The 18,349-nt window shown below is 35.1% G+C and overlaps 2 protein-coding genes across 11 annotated transcripts; one reads left to right on the top strand and one right to left on the bottom strand.

The window, feature by feature from the left end:
* The first annotated feature begins 2,154 nt into the window (after positions 1 to 2,154).
* On the top strand, positions 2,155 to 12,132 carry LOC132621804 (uncharacterized). Of its 5 annotated transcripts, XR_009575694.1 has the most exons (13): positions 2,155 to 2,319; positions 2,453 to 2,560; positions 3,508 to 3,589; positions 5,988 to 6,085; positions 6,611 to 6,720; positions 6,810 to 7,026; positions 7,413 to 7,462; positions 7,623 to 7,733; positions 8,125 to 8,277; positions 10,108 to 10,262; positions 10,688 to 10,805; positions 10,906 to 11,094; positions 11,677 to 12,132. XR_009575694.1 is itself a non-coding variant. In XM_060336231.1 (10 exons), the coding sequence occupies exons 4-10, from the start codon at positions 6,013 to 6,015 to the stop codon at positions 8,628 to 8,630; spliced, it is 882 nt and encodes a 293-aa protein (XP_060192214.1). In that variant the 5' UTR covers positions 2,155 to 2,319; positions 2,453 to 2,560; positions 3,508 to 3,567; positions 5,988 to 6,012; the 3' UTR covers positions 8,631 to 9,214. The 5 variants fall into 5 exon arrangements, 4 of the variants coding, with proteins under 4 accessions (XP_060192214.1, XP_060192212.1, XP_060192213.1 ...); XM_060336231.1 differs by lacking the exons at positions 10,108 to 10,262; positions 10,688 to 10,805; positions 10,906 to 11,094; positions 11,677 to 12,132 and adding an exon at positions 8,463 to 9,214 and having other exon boundaries at positions 3,508 to 3,567; XM_060336229.1 differs by lacking the exons at positions 10,108 to 10,262; positions 10,688 to 10,805; positions 10,906 to 11,094; positions 11,677 to 12,132 and adding an exon at positions 8,463 to 9,214 and having other exon boundaries at positions 2,156 to 2,319.
* Positions 12,133 to 13,198: 1,066 nt separating this feature from the next.
* On the bottom strand, positions 13,199 to 16,336 carry LOC132623784 (uncharacterized). Of its 6 annotated transcripts, none has more exons than XM_060338591.1 (5): positions 16,198 to 16,336; positions 15,974 to 16,023; positions 15,472 to 15,627; positions 14,654 to 14,768; positions 13,199 to 13,936 (listed from the first exon to the last, which is right to left on the bottom strand). In XM_060338591.1, exons 3-5 carry the CDS (start codon positions 15,525 to 15,527, stop codon positions 13,628 to 13,630), a joined length of 480 nt encoding a protein of 159 aa, XP_060194574.1. In that variant the 5' UTR covers positions 15,528 to 15,627; positions 15,974 to 16,023; positions 16,198 to 16,336; the 3' UTR covers positions 13,199 to 13,627. The 6 variants fall into 6 exon arrangements, 5 of the variants coding, with proteins under 5 accessions (XP_060194574.1, XP_060194573.1, XP_060194576.1 ...); XM_060338590.1 differs by having other exon boundaries at positions 15,472 to 15,895; positions 16,198 to 16,335; XR_009576425.1 differs by lacking the exon at positions 16,198 to 16,336 and having other exon boundaries at positions 14,654 to 14,751; positions 15,472 to 16,186.
* Positions 16,337 to 18,349: the final 2,013 nt, after the last annotated feature.

The following is an 18,349-nucleotide window of genomic DNA, read 5'->3' as shown; positions in this document are numbered from 1 at the left end:
GATAATTCCTTCACAAGTTTATGCCAGATCCGGCATAAAAGTTTGCCCATTAAAAGTATGCCCCCATCGTCATAAACTTGTTAAGGAATTACCAAACTTATGCCGATGGGGGCATACTTATGCCTTATGGGCAAACTTTGCCTTGAAGCATATATATGTATTTTTTTTTAACTTTTCAAGGTAAACCTTTAGTAATGCCTTAACTAAGAGTGTACCCATAAAACATAATTAAAAGTATGCCGCATAAGGCATAACTAAAAGTTTGTCTTATAAGGCAAAGTTTAAATTTTGTATGCCCCCTCCGGCAGACTTTTAGTTATGTTTAACTAAAAGTCTGTTGGAAGGGGCAGACTTTGCCTTGAGGGGCAGAATTTTAGTTATGCCGGATCCGGCATAACTTTAACTTTTTCTTAAAGATTGTATGCTGGATCCGGCACACACTCCCCCTGTCCTGCCTTGCGAAATTATTTTTTTATTTTATGCCTGAGCGGGAGTTCGAACCCAGAACTTCATCTATTCGCCCATCTTTCCAAGCAAAGGGCAAAATTTAAAGACCACAAATATGAAGGGCAAAATTTAAAGACCACAAATTTGAGGGGCAAAATTTAAAGACCACCCCAAACGAAGGGCAATCCGCGCAAAAAAATGTACTGCACCCGTGGTGCAATTCAATGACTTAAAGAAAAATAGTATCTATTTAACAATAATTTAATTTCTTATCTAAGCTATATAATCTTATCAATTTTTCGGTCTAGAGCGTAAAAACCCTAGAAGGGTCGCATAACTTCAATTAGGGGTGTCAATGGTACGGATTGAATGGTTATTTTATAAAATTTATACCATATCAATTTTTCGGTTATTTTATTTTGTATAACCAAATTTAGACTTTTTGAAGCCGTCCCATCATTTCGGTATTTAAAAAAAAAAAAAAAAAGTCATATAAAAGTCACAAGTAAAAGTTGTACACAATACCATGTATGCTTTGATAAGCCTTTAAAAAAAACTCTCTAGACATTTTATAGTTTAAAAGGTAAAGAATCAAGGAAAACATGAATCATGATAAGAATCGAGATCCATCCGCTATTTTATAGTAATGTAAGATAATATTAAATAAAGACAAAAAAATTTGATCACATGAGTGGAAGTAATCAATCAAGATGAGACACAAGAACTAAGTCTAATAAGATTCAGTATCAAATAAAATAATTTAAATCATACAAGATGAAAGATATCTAATACCTTGTAGCTTGCTACTCAAGATCGTTGAAATACCCTCTAACTTAGTGGTTACTGCTTGAGGTGCTAGAACTAATTTAATTTCAATAGAGGTAACATAACAGCTTTCACAGTTGGGACTTTAGTGTGAATTACTTGTTGCCAACCTGTAGTCATTTCCATCACAGCAAGCACAAGGCGAAAAACTTAATGTTTTAATTAATTTAAATTTAATATATAAGATTTAATTTACACATTTAAATGTATTCGGTACGGTTCGGTATTTTTTTCGTTGATTTTTATAAAATAAAAATCTACCCAATTTTCCGGTACAGTCAGAAATTTATATAAAAATCGTCAGTTTTATTAACAATTTCTAATAATTCATTCGGTACTTTTCGATCGGTTAAGTCGATTTTTACAAAACCATTGACGCCCCTAATTTCAATGCCATGAGTTCTATTGCTGTAAATTACCTGACTACCACTTTTTTGTAACTACTTTTTGAAATTAATTAGTTGACAAAATAAATAAAATACTTGACCTTCGAAAATCGTAAGTAGGTAGCAACAATTAAATCATATATAAATTATATCATACCTTTTAATCTTTGTTATCAATAGTCACATAATCCAAGTATTTCAAAATTAGTCAATACCCTGATACTTCTCTAATTGATTGACTGTGAAGTCCCGAGCTATTTTAACGCTCCTAAAAGTCTTGAATTAATACTCATTAGATGACGATTATACGAGAGCAATAAACTTCTAAGTCCCAAGACGATATATGAGTATACAAATAAATTTAAGGGGCCATTTGGAATTTAGTTAAATGGACGGAGTAATTATTATAGGGAGTAATATATACTATTTGTAGTGGAAATGGAAATATAGTGCACCCAAAAGATGTCAATATAATAGTTGTAACGGCCCAATTTGCTGCTTTACAAAGTGAACCCTATACAGTTTTCTTTAGTTATATATAATATATATTCAACTAAGGCCATGCCGTAGCAGTTCCCTCTTTGGTCTAATCGCCCAATGATATTTTCAAGAAAACCATCTAATGATCCATAAGATGAGAATTGGAATTCTAATTGCCAAGGTAATTGTTCCACTTTGTGTTGATATTATGGTGCCATATAATAAACCATCGTTGATACTGTAAAGATGTTTGGTGAAAAAGATGAGTTTTGTATTAAAGAGTTATTATTTGATAGCCCTATTTGATCTTGTAGGGTATTTAGTGACTGATTTGGACATTGGAAACGAACCCCACGCCAGAACTAATCTGTGTTGAATGTTTTGGGAACTTGAAGAAGTGAATTGAAGTTAAATGCTTTGAGGTGAGTTAAGACTTATCTTTACTTAAGTTCTTTTCTCACGAAAGTCATGCCCATAATATTTTGATTAAATGTTTTTGAATGATACTGCGAGTTTAATTTTTTTTTTTCTGACAATGATAACATCAGTGCGAGTTTAATTAGAGTGAGTAAGCTCATAGTATCCATGATTATTAGAGCTGAGGTATACATGTTATCAATTTATGAAACAAGTGTCCTTTTAAGCTTTCAAAGCCGAGTCTTCATGCCCATATTTATTGATAAAATGATGCAGATTCGAAGTTTCTTTATACTTGCTATGACATGTGTAAAGATTTGACTTTTTATGCTTTAAAGCGAAGAACGCTATGATGTGCTTTAAGTGCCATAATTATGTTAAAGTTAAATGGTTGAAGTTAGTTCAAATGTTAATTAAATGGTAACCGTATAAAGGGTTACGAGCAGGAGTACAAAGGGTTGCTAATATTTCCATAAAGAAGTACAAAGATTTGGTGGCCGTACAATTGGCTACGAGTAACCGTACAAAGGGTTATTAATTATTCCATAATGAGATACAACATGAATGGTAACTATATAAAGGTTTAAAAGCAGTTTTACCTAGGGCTGCTAATATTTTCATAATGAGGCACAAAAGATTTGGTAGCCGTATAAAGGGTTACTATCGTCACAGCTGGGCATAAGAAAAGTTCAGTCGACTAAACTATCTAAAAGATAAAGAGCAAAGGATGTACTTAAATAAGAAATACTAAGTGGTGGTTGGTTAAATGTGATATTATTTACATGATGAGTTTTTTTTATGAACTATTCCCTTTCAGAGTTAATGTTATTGCGTACATGTTTATTTAAACCTCGTTCCAAATTTAGTGAGGGGATGTTGAGACTCACTGAGTACGGTGGATTGTACTGACATTCTCTTTTGGGAACCTACGTTGGTCCGGGTTACAATGTAGGGTCCAATTTTGCAGACGAGCAGATTACAGTCTAGAGATCCCTCACTTTTCATGCTATTGGTAGCTCCACTTCTTCCTTTCGGTGGGGACACATATATTCTTATTTGGTTATTCCTTTTATGCAGTCATTATCTTCAGTTTAGAGGCTTCATAGACAGTCTTAGAATTTGGGTTATGTATTGACATTATGCTTATATTGTACACTGATAAGAAAGTGCATAAACATATATATACAAATTTTCAGAATGTTTACTTGAACTTGAGATCCAAATATTATATTTACTTTTCAAAGAATTGCATTGAGTTGCACATTTTTATTCGAATAAGAACATATTAGAAAGCCTAGAATGTCCGCTCGGTCAAGTTAAGGCACCGGGTGCCGGTCACGGCTTGATCAGAAATCGGGTCGTGACAGTAACTCCCTAATTTTTATTTTATACAGTGTAGTAAAAATATTATTTTTACACTAACAAATAGCCTACAATAAGCTGATAGTGTAGCATAAAAAGATTGTAGCTAATATGGTAAAATAGGTAAACTACAGTGACAATGTAAAACTTTTTTTTTATACTGTCAATTTGGATACATTAAATCAAAACGCCAAAAAAGAGGGGGGGTGGGGGGTGGAAGGGTGTTTCTTGTTGAGGTAGTTATGAGTTTTAAACATCTGCGTGGAATTCAACGCAAAATTTGCTCAGAAACTGAAATAGTATTTGCACAAAATTAATGAGTGATTGTCCAATTGTGAAAAAGTCTATTATATTAGCTCAAATTTATGAAGATCCACCAACTTATCGTCACCTTTTTTTGTTTGAAGCTTAAGGGTTAAATATTGCAATGAAAACTGCTGTCTGCTTCTCACCTAAAAACTCCGACTTGGAAAAGCAATTAATTCATCGTTTTCTTACTCTGTTTCCATCTTAGAATTGACTTCTATTCTGACTTTGCTTCTGATCTGCATTAACGACTCTTTATTTTCTCTTTGTTTTTCGTTATGGTAGTTTTCTATAAAAAGAACACTTAAAAAAAGGTTAAATTGACAAATAATAAAAAAAACTTAAGTTTCTTTTTTATCTGACTGTGTGATTGTTATTTTACCCCGGTACACTCGGGACCACCATTTCCCTTCTTCTCTTCTCTATTTATATTAAAATTAACTTCAACAGGATGTTATTGATTTTAATGAGATTCAAAGAATCGACTATTTGTTATTGGGATCACTTTACGTATCGTTGTTTGAAGCGCATGACTTCAGCTGTGAAGCAATAATCCGTTGCTTCGCATAGTTCCATCGCTTAAGCAACAAAGTGATATCTTTTAGTACACTGGATAATTGAATGCTTCTTTAATAGAAATACTATGTTAATCTTTGCATAATGTATAGATATTACTAACTTACCACATTTATCTAAGTTCATACATGTAATATTGGAGCTAATGAAAACCTTCCTTTATTGTAATTTGCAGTACATTCTAACAACTATTAAGACACATCATGATTACTATTAATAACCACTTGATAGATTTTAAATGGCAATACTTCTTAGTATAACTATCTAGTATCCGGAACCTATTGGCCTGATCCAGATGCACACCGTATAGGACCATTTAAGGGGAAAACGCTCTTTACCAAGGATTTCTCCGTTCCCGAGACGCAACCCCGAGATCTCTAGTTAAATGTTGAGGGATCTCATAAATCCCACTACACCAGTCGTGCAATCCAATTACTTAAAGAAAAATTGATATCTGTTTAACAATAATTTAATTTCTTACCTAAGCGGTATAATCTTATTAATTTTTTCTGGTTAGGATTATGTAATAAGTTCTACTTATTCACTTGACTACCACATTTTGGTAACTAGTTTTTGAAATTAATTAGTTGACAAAGCGGAAAAAATGTTTGACCTTCTGACTGTATGTGGTACCCTCAGGACCACCACTGTCTCTCTTCTTCTCTTCTCTATTTAAATTGAATGATTTGCTCTTCTTTCCTTACGCTTTTGCATTGTACTATCCTCTCTTCAAGCTACTTAGAAGCGCCTTACAAAGTTTCCACCTTTCATTTCTCACCTTACCTCAACTCAATTCTTTCACTCTCTTACTTCAATTCTCTCTCTGTATTCTTCTGTCGGTAATCCAAGTAGGATTTGGTTCTTGAGACTCTTTCTTCATCTTTCCCGGTTGTTCTTGCCCGAACCTTCTTTCTCTTCTCTATTCTGTGGTTAAGAAGCACTTTGTTTTCGTGATCACGGGCAGTTTGGAGGCTCGACACTCGTAAGTTTTTACGTGTTCGCCAGTTATTTTATAGCAAAAACTACTTCGCCTTTGTTAGTTATACTTAATATTTTTAATGCTCGATACTCCTGATATAATTTGTGCTTGTCTACTTTTCTTTTGATTTTGGGTGTGCATATATGATTTTTTTTCTTTGTTTGACTGTTTTTATTCATTCTTTTCTATTATATGTTTATATTTTTCAGACTTGAACTTGTCGTTCCTGATTACATGGCTAAGAAAGGTTTCCATCAGACGGGTAAGGTAATTGCCAGAGAAATAATTGCTAATCCAAATCCTGTTGGTAAGTATCTCCTTTTAATGAATTCTATTATTTCAATCAGATGCTAAAAATGATATTCTAATGAATTATAATATGTGCTTTAGTAATGATTCTTCTTTATCTTGAAAGGGTCGAAAAGTTTATTATGTTTAGTATGGAATTCTTACCCATGACGATATGATAGATTTTTGATCATGTTGTTCTTGAAAATTTTGCTAATAAATTGAGGTCATTCTCTTCGAATCATCTGGTACTTTTTAGTTATCTAATGTTGGATGTTCTTAAAGTGCAACTTTCATGTATATGAAATGAAAGTACTATATTAACTGCCCTTCAGTATTTTTCTTAATGTTTTTAATTTTTTTATAGTATTGGCCTGAGATGAATTTACATTGAGTAACATGGTTAGCGAAGATTCATATAGCCGACCTCAACTTGTTTGGGACCGAGGCGTAGTAGTTTTTATTGCATGTATAATGGAGTTGTGAAGTGTTGGTGTGATGCTAAGGTTTGGAGTAGTGATTTTTAATTTTGTGATTTGTTCAGCTATTAATGCTCCGGAAGGATTTCTGTTAGAGTGGTGGAATATATTTAATGAAATACTCAGCTCTAGCTTCCTTGAGGTTGCTCTACTCGCTGCCGAATCCTTCAATAAGGTGTTACCTATAAAACCTTTCTATGTCATGTTCAAGTTTAACTAATATGAAATAATTGCAAACTAAATGCTTGATTTCTAAATTCTCAGGTTGAGCAGACAGTGGATGCTATTGTGCCTAAAATCAATCCTGAAAATTCGACTTATGTTCCTAATCATATTGTGCCGAAATGTAAACCACTTGTGCGCGATGACAAATTAATCAAACATGACGTGGTTGGCACATATGAACCTCCCAATGGAGTGTACATGGTCACTCGAATAGGAGTTAGTTACCTGTCAGAACGTGAGAGCCCTTCCAACTTTGGTAAGAAAAATCAAGGAACACATAAAACATGTAGTTCCTCTGTGTCATGTTATGCGACACTTCCTGTTTTGTCTGTTAAAAATGAATGATATTTTTTAGGAACAAATTAACTGAAAATTTCATTTTATCTTTAGTGTCATGGTTTATAGCCACAAAAATGTCATGACATGTAGATTTTACGATGTTGCCAACTAGCTTCTGATTGAGGCTTGTTTTTTTGTTGTTCTTGTTGATAAATTGTACAATGTGCCATCAGGTTAGCAGATTAGCCACTTTATTTACTTTGTTAATTCTGCTGTTACTTTTATGCACTATTAGATCTCCTCATACTTTATATGTTTTGTTAAAAAACTTTCTGTTGATCTTTTCTTCGACTGTACCCGCAGGGAACAACAGGTCTCTCCAACAAGCATCTCATCAAGGATGGCCATCTGTTGTGAGTACCTTGAACTTTTGCTCAATAGAAATGTATAACTTTTAGTTAGTTCATTCCTTTCATATTCAACCCAGGGAGTTGGTTCAATTCCCCATGTCCCAGTGTAATAGTGCCAACTCAAAAGGAACAGTTTCTGAGAACTACATCCTTTCCTCAACAGGATAATGTAGCAGTTCAAACATTGGATATGCTCAAACTTCCTGCCCCTGCAAGTTCTGGTGATTTCTTTAGTATGCTCACTCAAGCTGACTCGAGTGGAAAAGATGCAGGAGTAAGTTGAATACTTATGCAATGATTTCACTCCTAGGGATTGTAGGATGCTGCATTTATTTTAGCCGTGCAATAGACCATGAATTGGTTTTCAGAATTTTCTGGTTTTTGAAATCTCTTGTTAACACTTTGTACATTAATAGTCAAAATAAGAACCGTAAGTTAAAACTCAACTTTAAAAGGAGGAACCTATGAAGCAGAAAGAAAAAGAGGCAAAATACTCCAAAGTATTTGCATAGTCCAGCAATCAACAGATTGAGGGACAAAATATAGGCTATCCTACTATACTGTTATGATCGAGATCTTTTTCCTGCCTCAAAATATAGGCTATCCTACTATACTGTTATGATCGAGATCTTTTTCCTGCCTTACTTTTTCTTGGCACTGAACAGATGCTTGGTGATAGAAATCAAAGAACCTCGGAGAATTTACCAGCTGACCAGCAAATAATGGCTCCTATAGGAGGTATTATGAAAATTTCTGGAAAGCAACCTGCAGTGCCGAGTAGCAGAAAGAGGAAAACTCTATTGAGTTCTGTGGCATCTGTAAGATCATTTTTCTGCATCTACTTCTTAAAGCCGTTCATGTGCTGGTGGTTGACAACATCGTTTTTGGAGAGTGGACTTCCCTTTCTTAGTTCTTGTCTGTCACCTTTATAGTCTCTTGGACAATGTCTGTATGGTCTTCATCTACTTTATTCTTGCTCATTTAATATATTGCTGAGCTGTAGATTGGGAAAGAGAAAGCTACTGTTGCTGGTATTGCAAAGGACAATACTAAAAGCTACTTCCCCCAAGGAGATGCTGGTCTGGCTAGTGCAAGTAATTCGATCTATGCTTTGAGGAAAAGAGCTGATTTCAACCTTATTACTTGCACTGAACAGTTCTGTCAAAAGTAGATGTTGCAGACACCATTAATTTACCTCATCGGAACCAATCACTAACACTTGAGAGTGCCCAGGGCAGAAAGTGCACGACTGGAACTTATTGCCACCAGAGAACAGTTCAATAATACACTTTCCTTCACTAACAGACCATATTCGTGCACTATCTTCGCACACGGATGCCAGTTAATTCCCACTCATATCCCAGTAAATTGAACGAACGTCTTTGACGTGTCCCTATAAATCAAAGAAAACGAAATCACATTGATACATTATAGTAATGCAACAAATAAGAAATTCAAAACAAGCTTGATCGATGATCAAGAAGAAGAATCTTACTTTTAACTTTTTTTTTTTGGATGTTGTTAGTCTCGAGATCAAAGATATTTATAATATTTCCGGTAGAACTTGCCAAAAAGTCCCCAAGTTGAGGTTGAAATCTAACTTGTCTACTACCTCCCTGCATTTGTACCAAGAGCTAAGCAATACCGGGTGGTAGTAGACAAGTTAGATTTCAACTTCCTTGGGGACTTTTTGGCAAGTTCTACCGGAAATATTATAAATATCTTTGATGTCGAGACTAACAACATCCATAAAAAGTTACAAGTACGATGCTTCTTTCCGATCATTGATCAAGCTTGTTTTAAATTTCTTATTTGTTGCATTACTATAATGTATCAATGTGATTTCGTTTTCTTTGATTTATAGGGACACGTCAAAGACGTTCGTTCAATATGCTGGGATTTGAGTGGGAATTACCTGGCATCCGTGTGCGAAGATCGTGCATGGATATGGTCTGTTAGTGAAGGAAAGTGTGTATTTGAACTGTTCTCCGGTGGCAATAAGTTCCAGTCGTGCACTTTCCACACTTGGCAGTCTCAAGTGTTGGTGATTGGTTCCGATGAGGTAAATCAATGGTGTTTGCAACATTTTCTTTTGACAGAACTGTGATGATATGGGATGCAGCCAAGGTATTATCTCTTTGTTGTAATTGCAGATCCTTGGTTGTATGGGTCTATGAGTTAAACTTTTTTATGTTCTATCCATCTCAGAAATGACAGTTAGCACATATTTAAATCAATCAGAATATGTATTCACTCGTTATATGATTTTGTTGTTCTTGGTCCACATTATTTCTTCTGATCTGTGTGATGTATCCTGATTCTTTTGCTTTTACTTTGATGAGAATGTATATTATTGTTTAGCAAGAATAATTGTTCAGACAATGTCACATTCTTGTCTCTGCGCTGAGGATACCCAACAGATCTGTCACTAATATGACAAATATCATCAACTTATGCTGTCCATAATATGTCTCAGTTGAGGAACTATGCTGTTGCTAAAATATCTTGTAGTCTTTAACATTGATAATCTTTTATTTTCCTTGTGGCTATCAGGACCTTTCTGATAATGAAAACTGTTTGATCTCTTGAATTGCTTCCTTTTAATCTGTGTCTATTATAACCATGTTTCCCCATTTCGTCTTATCCAGCCAAGCAACCTTTCTAGAACCTTTTCGGGCATGGTGAGCATGTGATGTCAATAGATTTTCATCCAACAAAGATGGATCTCCTCAGGTCCTGTGATAGCAATAATGAGATTAGACTGTGGGATGTCTGTGGGGGTGATTTCAATCTCATTCTTAAGGTTGGTGTCTCTATTTCCTTCCTTTTTTTTAAATGTTGATAAAGAGGTATCTTTATTTGACATACGAGGGCTCCACAATTTGATAGTTAGCTGCTTTTTCTGTTTCCATTTTAATTTGGAGATTACTTAATTACCTGATTCTAAATCATTGTCGGATCTATTTTTTCATGAATTCCTGCATTTGATTGTGGGAATGTTTTTCTTGTTATTTCAAGGTTTTCAGGATCAGTAGTTGGTCATCATGTGAATACACATGCAAATGATTAGTGTAGGAAATAAAAAGGGTTTCTTAATGTTAATTGAACCAACATCCGTATCACATTCAGCAATGCATTGTATGGTGTTCTAAACAGGGTGGTTTATGGAGAATTAGCTACTATTCATTCACGAAAAATTGTATTGATTAGCTCTTGGTACAAATGCAGGGATGTAGTAGACAAGTTAGATTTCAACCTCACCTTGGGCACTTTTTGGCAAGTTCTACTAAAAATATTGTAAATATCTTTGATGTCGAGACTAGCAGCATCCAAAAAAAAGTTACAAGTGAGATGCTTCTTCCTGATCATTGATCAAGCTTTTTTTAAATTTCTTATTTGTTGCACTACTATAACGTATCGATGTGATTTCGTTTTCTTTGATTTAGAGGGACACGTCAAAGACGTTCGTTCAATATGCTGGGATATGAGTGGGATTTACCTGGCATCTGTGTCCACAGATATGATCTATTAATGAAGGAAAGTGTATATTTGAACTGTTCTCCAGTGGCAATAAGTTCCAGTCGTGCACTTTCCGCCCTGGGCACTCTCAAGTATTTGTGATTGGTTCCGATGAGGTATGCTTAACACAATTTGCAAATCTTATGCTGAAGCGTTGAGCTCATCTATAACTTCTTTGTAGACTTGGCTCAATTAATGTCTATATATTTGTATAACGACAAATTTAACTTAAGATGCTTACATATGGAACCATCCTGAAAAGAAATAAAGTAACAAAGAACTTCTTCCTTAGTCAAGCCAAAGCTAAGAAATGGAAAAGGAGTAATAGACATTAAGAATATGCGACGTCTGCAATTTTGAGTTTTGGTGTCGCAATGATATGTCTTAGAGTGCACATTTTGGTATGAGGTTTGCTTCCGACAGTACCATCGGTTTTCTTGCTATTTTTTTATCTCAATAAAAAAAATGCTGATTGCATATTGATTTCAGCTGAACATTTTTGTTTTCTTACTCTTGTCTGATCATTCCGCGTTGCTTAATGACTTCTCTGTTGAGGGGAATTCAGGAATATTAGATCTCCAAACCAAGTAGTTGCTGTGTCAGATGAAATTGTTCATGTTGAAGCTTATTCATATTTATGTCCTTGATTTTTCTTTCCTTTTCCCTCTTCATCTGATACCTGTTGAATTTTGTTGCAGTTCCTGGAGCTGTGGAACCCAATCTTCCAAAGCAGCATAACTTGGCCATGTAGAGCACATGCTGGTATAAATTCTTCATTGGTAGTTTCACCTTCGAAAGGAACCATAGCTTCAATGAGTCATGTGACCAGTGGATCAAGATACGACAGTCATTCTTCTTTCTTTTATCCAAATTACAACAATATCTGAATGAAACCACAGCAGCATACACCCTTTCGCTGACAACTAACAAGGGTGCATATGGGACCAAGGAAGGTGACAATATTCTTGGCGCATCACCAATGTAATGAGTTATCGGAAAGGATGTATCAGCCACAAACTTTGACCATTGTTTCAAACTCCTGTACTCTGTTTTATCATTTGGAAGTTGATATTTAAAATGTTAATTAGACTCTTGTATTAAATAACATTTAAAATTGCATAATCAAATGAATTTGAATAAACATCTTGATCTTATCAGTATTGTCTTCATTTTGTCCCCTCTAAGTTGATTGCTGGATTTTTGCAAACACTTTGAAGCATTATAAGCTCCTCCTTATATTTAAGTTATAGTACTAATTTTGACTAATGATAACTTGATGTGCAAAATTTCACAAATGAGATTGAGAAAATCAATTCATTCACGCCAAAATAATTGCAGCATGCTACAATCACTAGGAAAATAATGATTACTTGAGTATTCAACTTACTCCAGCATTCAGTTGAGGACAGGATGTAGTTATCAAAAAATGTTCCGTTTGAGTTTGTACTACTTGATGGTTAATGACGGGACTTGAACCAACTCCCTGGGTTGAACATGAAAGGAATGAATTAACGTAAATTTGAATCTGAACTGAAACACCATAATGGACTAATAATGCATAAAAGTAACAATAGAAATATTAAAGTAAATGAAGGGACAGATCTGCAAAACTGATGGCACATTGTACAATCTATCAACAACAACAAAAAGTAAGCCTCATCAGCAGCTAGTTGGGAAATCTATCTATAAAAGGTATTTGAAATGTTTTCTATATGATCACTGTGAGAACTTCTCATGGTGATTCTTCCGAAGAGAACATGCTAGTTCAAAGCACTCATAATTACACTGATTATTTTTCTAAATCTAAGTTTGAAAGTTGTTTGCTTAGTTCATACTTCCTTCCACGTTAGTTCGCCATGTGTACTTTTCCTATCACAACTTCTAATTGATATGAATCTAATCTTCAAAATGAAACTGGAAGACCATATTCAGCAAGCAAATACAAATTAATTGCCACAAATGAGTATATAAAGTTATTCCTTTTAAACTGGTCAATGAAGCATATCCTGAAATAGTATTCTGAGGTGTACGATAGACATATATTAATCCAAAGGAAAAAGGGATTTACAGCTACAATTTAAGTGTGAGCCAGTGCCCTTCGATGTATGCAATTTATCCTTTTTAATGAATTATTAGTGATAAAAGTCTTTTTCAGACTATCTTAATGCACGTTGAGTTTAGGAGTAAAAATTTAAAAACTGTTTCACACATCCAACAGTATCAATGCCAAAGACAAAAGATTCTATAAACTACATGTGAAATATTTGAAGCCAAGCCCAAGGTACAAACAAACCCGCATCAAAAGGTTCTGGCCAAGGAGGCAAAACAAAGATTTGGTTCTATTTGCCCACAAAGAAATCTCCTACACTCAGACTAAAGCCAAAAGCTTTTTTTCTTTCTATCTTTTAACATGTTCATCTGAACTTAGGGCAAAAAATGAGTCTTCAGAGTATCTATATTCCGCTCATAACTCCTACACTCAGACTAAAGCACCATACATCAAAACGGCAAAACTATGCTTTTTGGTCAAATCCATAACCCCTAGTTACAACAAGTTGCTTTGGGGCATCCTAGATATGAGCTCAGAAAAGAGAGCACACTTCACAATATCATAAGCCCCAAACAAAGAAGATACAAGTCGTCAGACTTTCACTTGGTAACTGCATCACTCTCACCCATCAGTTTAGGTATCAAAAGGTGCAGACCGCCAAGTTCTGGTGAAGCAGGCAAAGCATTTGCAGGGGCATGAATATTTGGTTCCGTTAGCGTAGGTCCTCCCAAGTTTATGCCAGGTGCAGACGCTGTAACAGCAGGTGCAGACGGCCGTTGTCCAAGCAACGAACCTGTATTCCCATCTGGAGCCATCACACTAGAGATGTTTGCTCCTGTATGATTAGGAGCATAAGTTGACTTTTCAGGATTGATATTAGGCACAATGTTCTCCATTGTCTGCGCGACCTGAGAATTTAGAAATCAAACATTTAGCTTGAAATTATTTCATATCAGTTAAACATGAACATGGCATAGAAAAGTTCTGTAGGTAACAACTTATCAAAGGATTCGGCAGTGAATAGAGCAACCTCAGGGAAGCTAGAGATGAGTATATCGCAAAATACACTCCACCACTCTAACAGAAATCTTTCCGGAGCATTAATAGCTAAACAAATCACAAAATAAAAAATAATTGCTCCAAACCTCAGCATCACACTAGCAACTTCACTTCAACTCTATTATACATACAATAACAACTACTACGCCTCAGTCCCAAAAAAGTTAGGGTCGGGTATATGAATCTTCACTAGCCATGTTACTCAACGTATATTCATCTCAGGCCAATACTATAAAAAATTAAAAACATTTAAAAAAACACTGAAGGGCAGTTAATATAGTACTTTCATATATGTGAAAGTTGCATTTTAAGAACATCCAACATTAGATAACTAAAATGTACCACATGATTCAAAGAGAATTACCTCAACTTATTAGCAAACTTATCAAGAACAACATGATCAACAATCTATCCTATCGTCATATGTACGAATTCCAAACTAAACATAATAATTTTTTGATCCTTTCAAGATAAAGAAGAATCATTACTAAAGCACATAACATCATTAGAATATCAGTTTTTAGCATTTATCAACAGATTAGAATTCATTAAAAGGAGATACTTACCAACAAGATTTGGATTAGCAATAATATCAAGAGCGAACACCTCACCCGCCTGATGGAAACCTCTCTAAGCCATGTATTCAAGAATGACAAGTTCAAGTCTGAAAAACACAAACAACTAAAAGAAAAGCATGACCGAAAACAGCCAGACAAAGGAAAAAAAGAGCATATACACTCAAAATCAAAACAAAAGTAGACAAGGACAAATTATCATGAGTATCAATCATTAAAAATATTAAGATATAAGTATAAAATAACTGAGGCAAAGTAGTTTTTGCTATAAAATAGCTGGCGAACATGTAAGAACTTACGAGTGTCGAACCTCCAAACTAGCCATGACCACAAAAAACAAAGCATTTCTTAACCACAAAAAGAGAAGAGATAGAAGGTTTGAGCAAGAACAATGGGGAAAGATTAAGAAAGAGGCTCAAGAACCAATCCCACTTGGATTACAGACAGAAGAATGCAGAGAGAGAGAGAGTTGAAGAGAATGGGCGAATTGAGTTGTTGGGAAAAAGAGTAAAAAAATTGATTTAGATAGAGAAGAGAAGAAGAGAAATGGTGGTCCCGAAATAAAGAGGTGTCAATACTTATTGCAGGTCAGAAGGAAAGTTAGAATGAAAGCCAATTCTAAGAAGGAAGTAGAGTAAGAAGAAGATGAATTAATCGTTTGTCTAGGTCTGAGTTTTTAACTAATCTCCAAATTGAAATGGAAACAAAAAAGCCAGCTAATTATCAAATTATGGAGCCTTCGTATGTCAAATAGAGATACCTCTTTATCAACATCTAAAAAGAGAAAGGATGGAAATAGAGACACCAACCTTAAGAATGAGTTTGCAATCACCCCTATTGACATCCCACAATCTAATCTCATCATTGCTATCACAAGAACTGAGGAGAGCCATCTTTGTTGGATGAAAATCTATTAACATCACCTGCCCAGCATGCTCGACAAGGTTTCGGAAAAGGTTGCTTGGCTGGATTATGACAAAATGGTGAGATATGTACCGTCATGGTTATTATTAATAGACACAGATCAACAGGAACCAATTCAAGCTATAGTAGGATAGCCTATATTTTGTCCCTCAATCATTTGATTGCTCGCCTATGCAAATACTTTGAATTTTTTTGCCTTTTTTTCTTTCTGCTACATGTAGTTCTCAGAAACTGTTCCTTTTGAGTTGGCACCATTACACTGGGATGTCCAACTTGATGGCTAATGGCAGGGGAAATTGAGCCTACTCCCTGGGTTGAATATGAAAGGAATGAAGTAGACATAATGGACTATACATTTCTATTGATGCAAAAGTTCAAGGTACTCACAACAGATGGCCATCCTTGCTGAGACGCTAGTTGGAGAGATCTATTGTTCCCTGCGGGTATGGTGCAAAAAGAAGATCAAAAGGGAATTTAAATTTAGAAAAAAAAAAAAAGATAAGGAGATCTACGGGTACAATGCAAAAAGAAGATCAAAAGGAAATTTAAAATTTAAAAAAGACAGATAAGGAGATCTAAAAGTGCATAAAAACACGAACAGATCTACTAACCTGATGGAACACTGTACAATATATCAACAACAACAACTAAGCTTCAATACCGAGCTACTTGGGCACATTGTACAATCTACCGTTAAAATGCATTTGGAATTTCATCTATACGATCTGTTACATCCCGTATTTTTGAACGTCGGATTATTTGTAAGCTGAGGTGGGCCCATACACCGAGATTTTTTTGGAACATCTGAAAAGTCATATGAATCACATATATAAAGTTAAACACAACTCAAGAAGGACCCTTGGGCCAAATCAAAGTGGAAGTCCTCCAAACGAATATTTTTAAGAAAACGTTTTCGGGTGACCTGACTTTGAGGGGCAAAACCGGCATTATAAGTTTGGAATTTGGAAAAATACCAAGAAATAGAAGTTGTAGATAATTGAGTTAGCTTTCCATCCATAGGTCGTGGGTTCCCAGGTGACGTCGGTACAAGGAGATATGAACGTTTTAAGGTCGAAAGGTCAGTGGGCTAGGCCCAACTCGGGACCAACCGGGTTGGCCCAAAAAAAATGAAAAGAAAAATTTAGGCCCAAAGTGAGGGGGTGGCCGGCCATACCTGGTCCAAGCCCACCAAATTGATTAATTTCCATGTGCCAAATTAATATAAGGGGCCATATATGCATCATTTATTCATTAGAAACTTCAAGAACCAAGAACAAAACACAAAGAAGAGCAAAAATAAGGCCATTTCGGGTTTGGCCATAGAAAAATCACCCCTCAAAATCTTGCTTCAAAAATTATTTTCTTGTGGTATTCCTACTAATTCAAGGGTCCTCTACAACGTGGTATAATTGTTTCGGAAGATAAGTCATCCGTTTCGTCGTTTCCGCATTCTAGTCAAGTGAAGAAGTTGAAGAAGAAAGGTAAGATTTAATCCCTTTTTATTATGTTATGAAGGTTTGTTTATGTTGTAGTATGTATAAATGAGTAGAATTTATGGAAATATGGAAGTTTGCAAAGTGGGTGTGCATATATGTAAGTGGACATATATGTATATTGTTGTATAAATAATATGAGTTGAATTTTATGTTGTATTCTAGTTGTGGTTATGGTGAAATTTATATTGGAAATGAAAGTTGAATAAATTTGGTGGAAGTTGGAAATATGGAATGTAGAAGATTATGTCACTTAAGAATGATTTTGTGATATTATGGAAATGAAGTTGTTAAGATGTGAATTATGATTATGGTTGATGAAATTGGAAGGTGGAAATATGTTATGAATATGTATGTTGAAGATTAGAAGTTTTGGATGAATTATGGTTTTGGTGAAAAGTTTGTATATTTTGTGAATATATTGTAGAAATGATATGAAATATTTCCAAATTGAATTGGAGTGATCTTGATTAGTAAATGAATATGAGAATGTTGGTATTGGTTTGAAATTGTGAAGTTGGAATGGAAGTTGTTGAACTATATAGAAAAGAAGACTATTTATGTCATAATGTGTTTTGTGGTGATTGTTGATATTGTTGGTATTGCTGGGTTGTTGTTATTGATATATTATGGCCGAGTTAACTCTCGGGGATGTTGAGTTTATAGGGGAAATGCTGCCGAAATTTCGGTAGACAAATATGTACTTAAGTTTGGATTCTTAAAAGCTTGAAATTCATATTTGGTAATTGTGACCAAATGTAGATTTTGGAGCAAACGGGATTTGAGTTTGGGCAAGCGTAAGAAGCGCGAAAGGTATGTAAGGCTACCCCATTCCTTCTTTTGGCATGTCTTAGGTATACCAGGTCGATATTTGAGCCCCAGGGGCAATCCTGTTCATGGAAATCCGAATTTGAAATCGAGTACTATTCATTCAATTGAATTGAACTATAAAACTCATATTTTGTTGAAAAGCGATCAAATGTCCGAAACTTTTGTAAATGTAATCGAATCGCTTCGAAACTTCCATGTATGATTCCATGGACCCCAAATGTCCGTGATTCATATCCGCCACCTCGACTTGACCCGGGGTGGGCCCACAGTCCCCGAGACCTAATTGTGTTGCCCTATTTGGTTCATTTCCGTACGATAGTTAAGGAAAACCTTTGGCTACCGTTCCCGGTTTGTTCTGATTCGCATGCACCCTCCGAGATAAGTATCTAGAAACCCCGATACGAATATACTGATTTGACTATCACGATATAAACAGTCC

This window comes from Lycium barbarum, chromosome 12 (assembly GCF_019175385.1).
Source record: "Lycium barbarum isolate Lr01 chromosome 12, ASM1917538v2, whole genome shotgun sequence".
Lineage (NCBI taxonomy): Eukaryota > Viridiplantae > Streptophyta > Magnoliopsida > Solanales > Solanaceae > Lycium > Lycium barbarum.
This window is presented reverse-complemented; position numbering and strand designations above follow the sequence as displayed.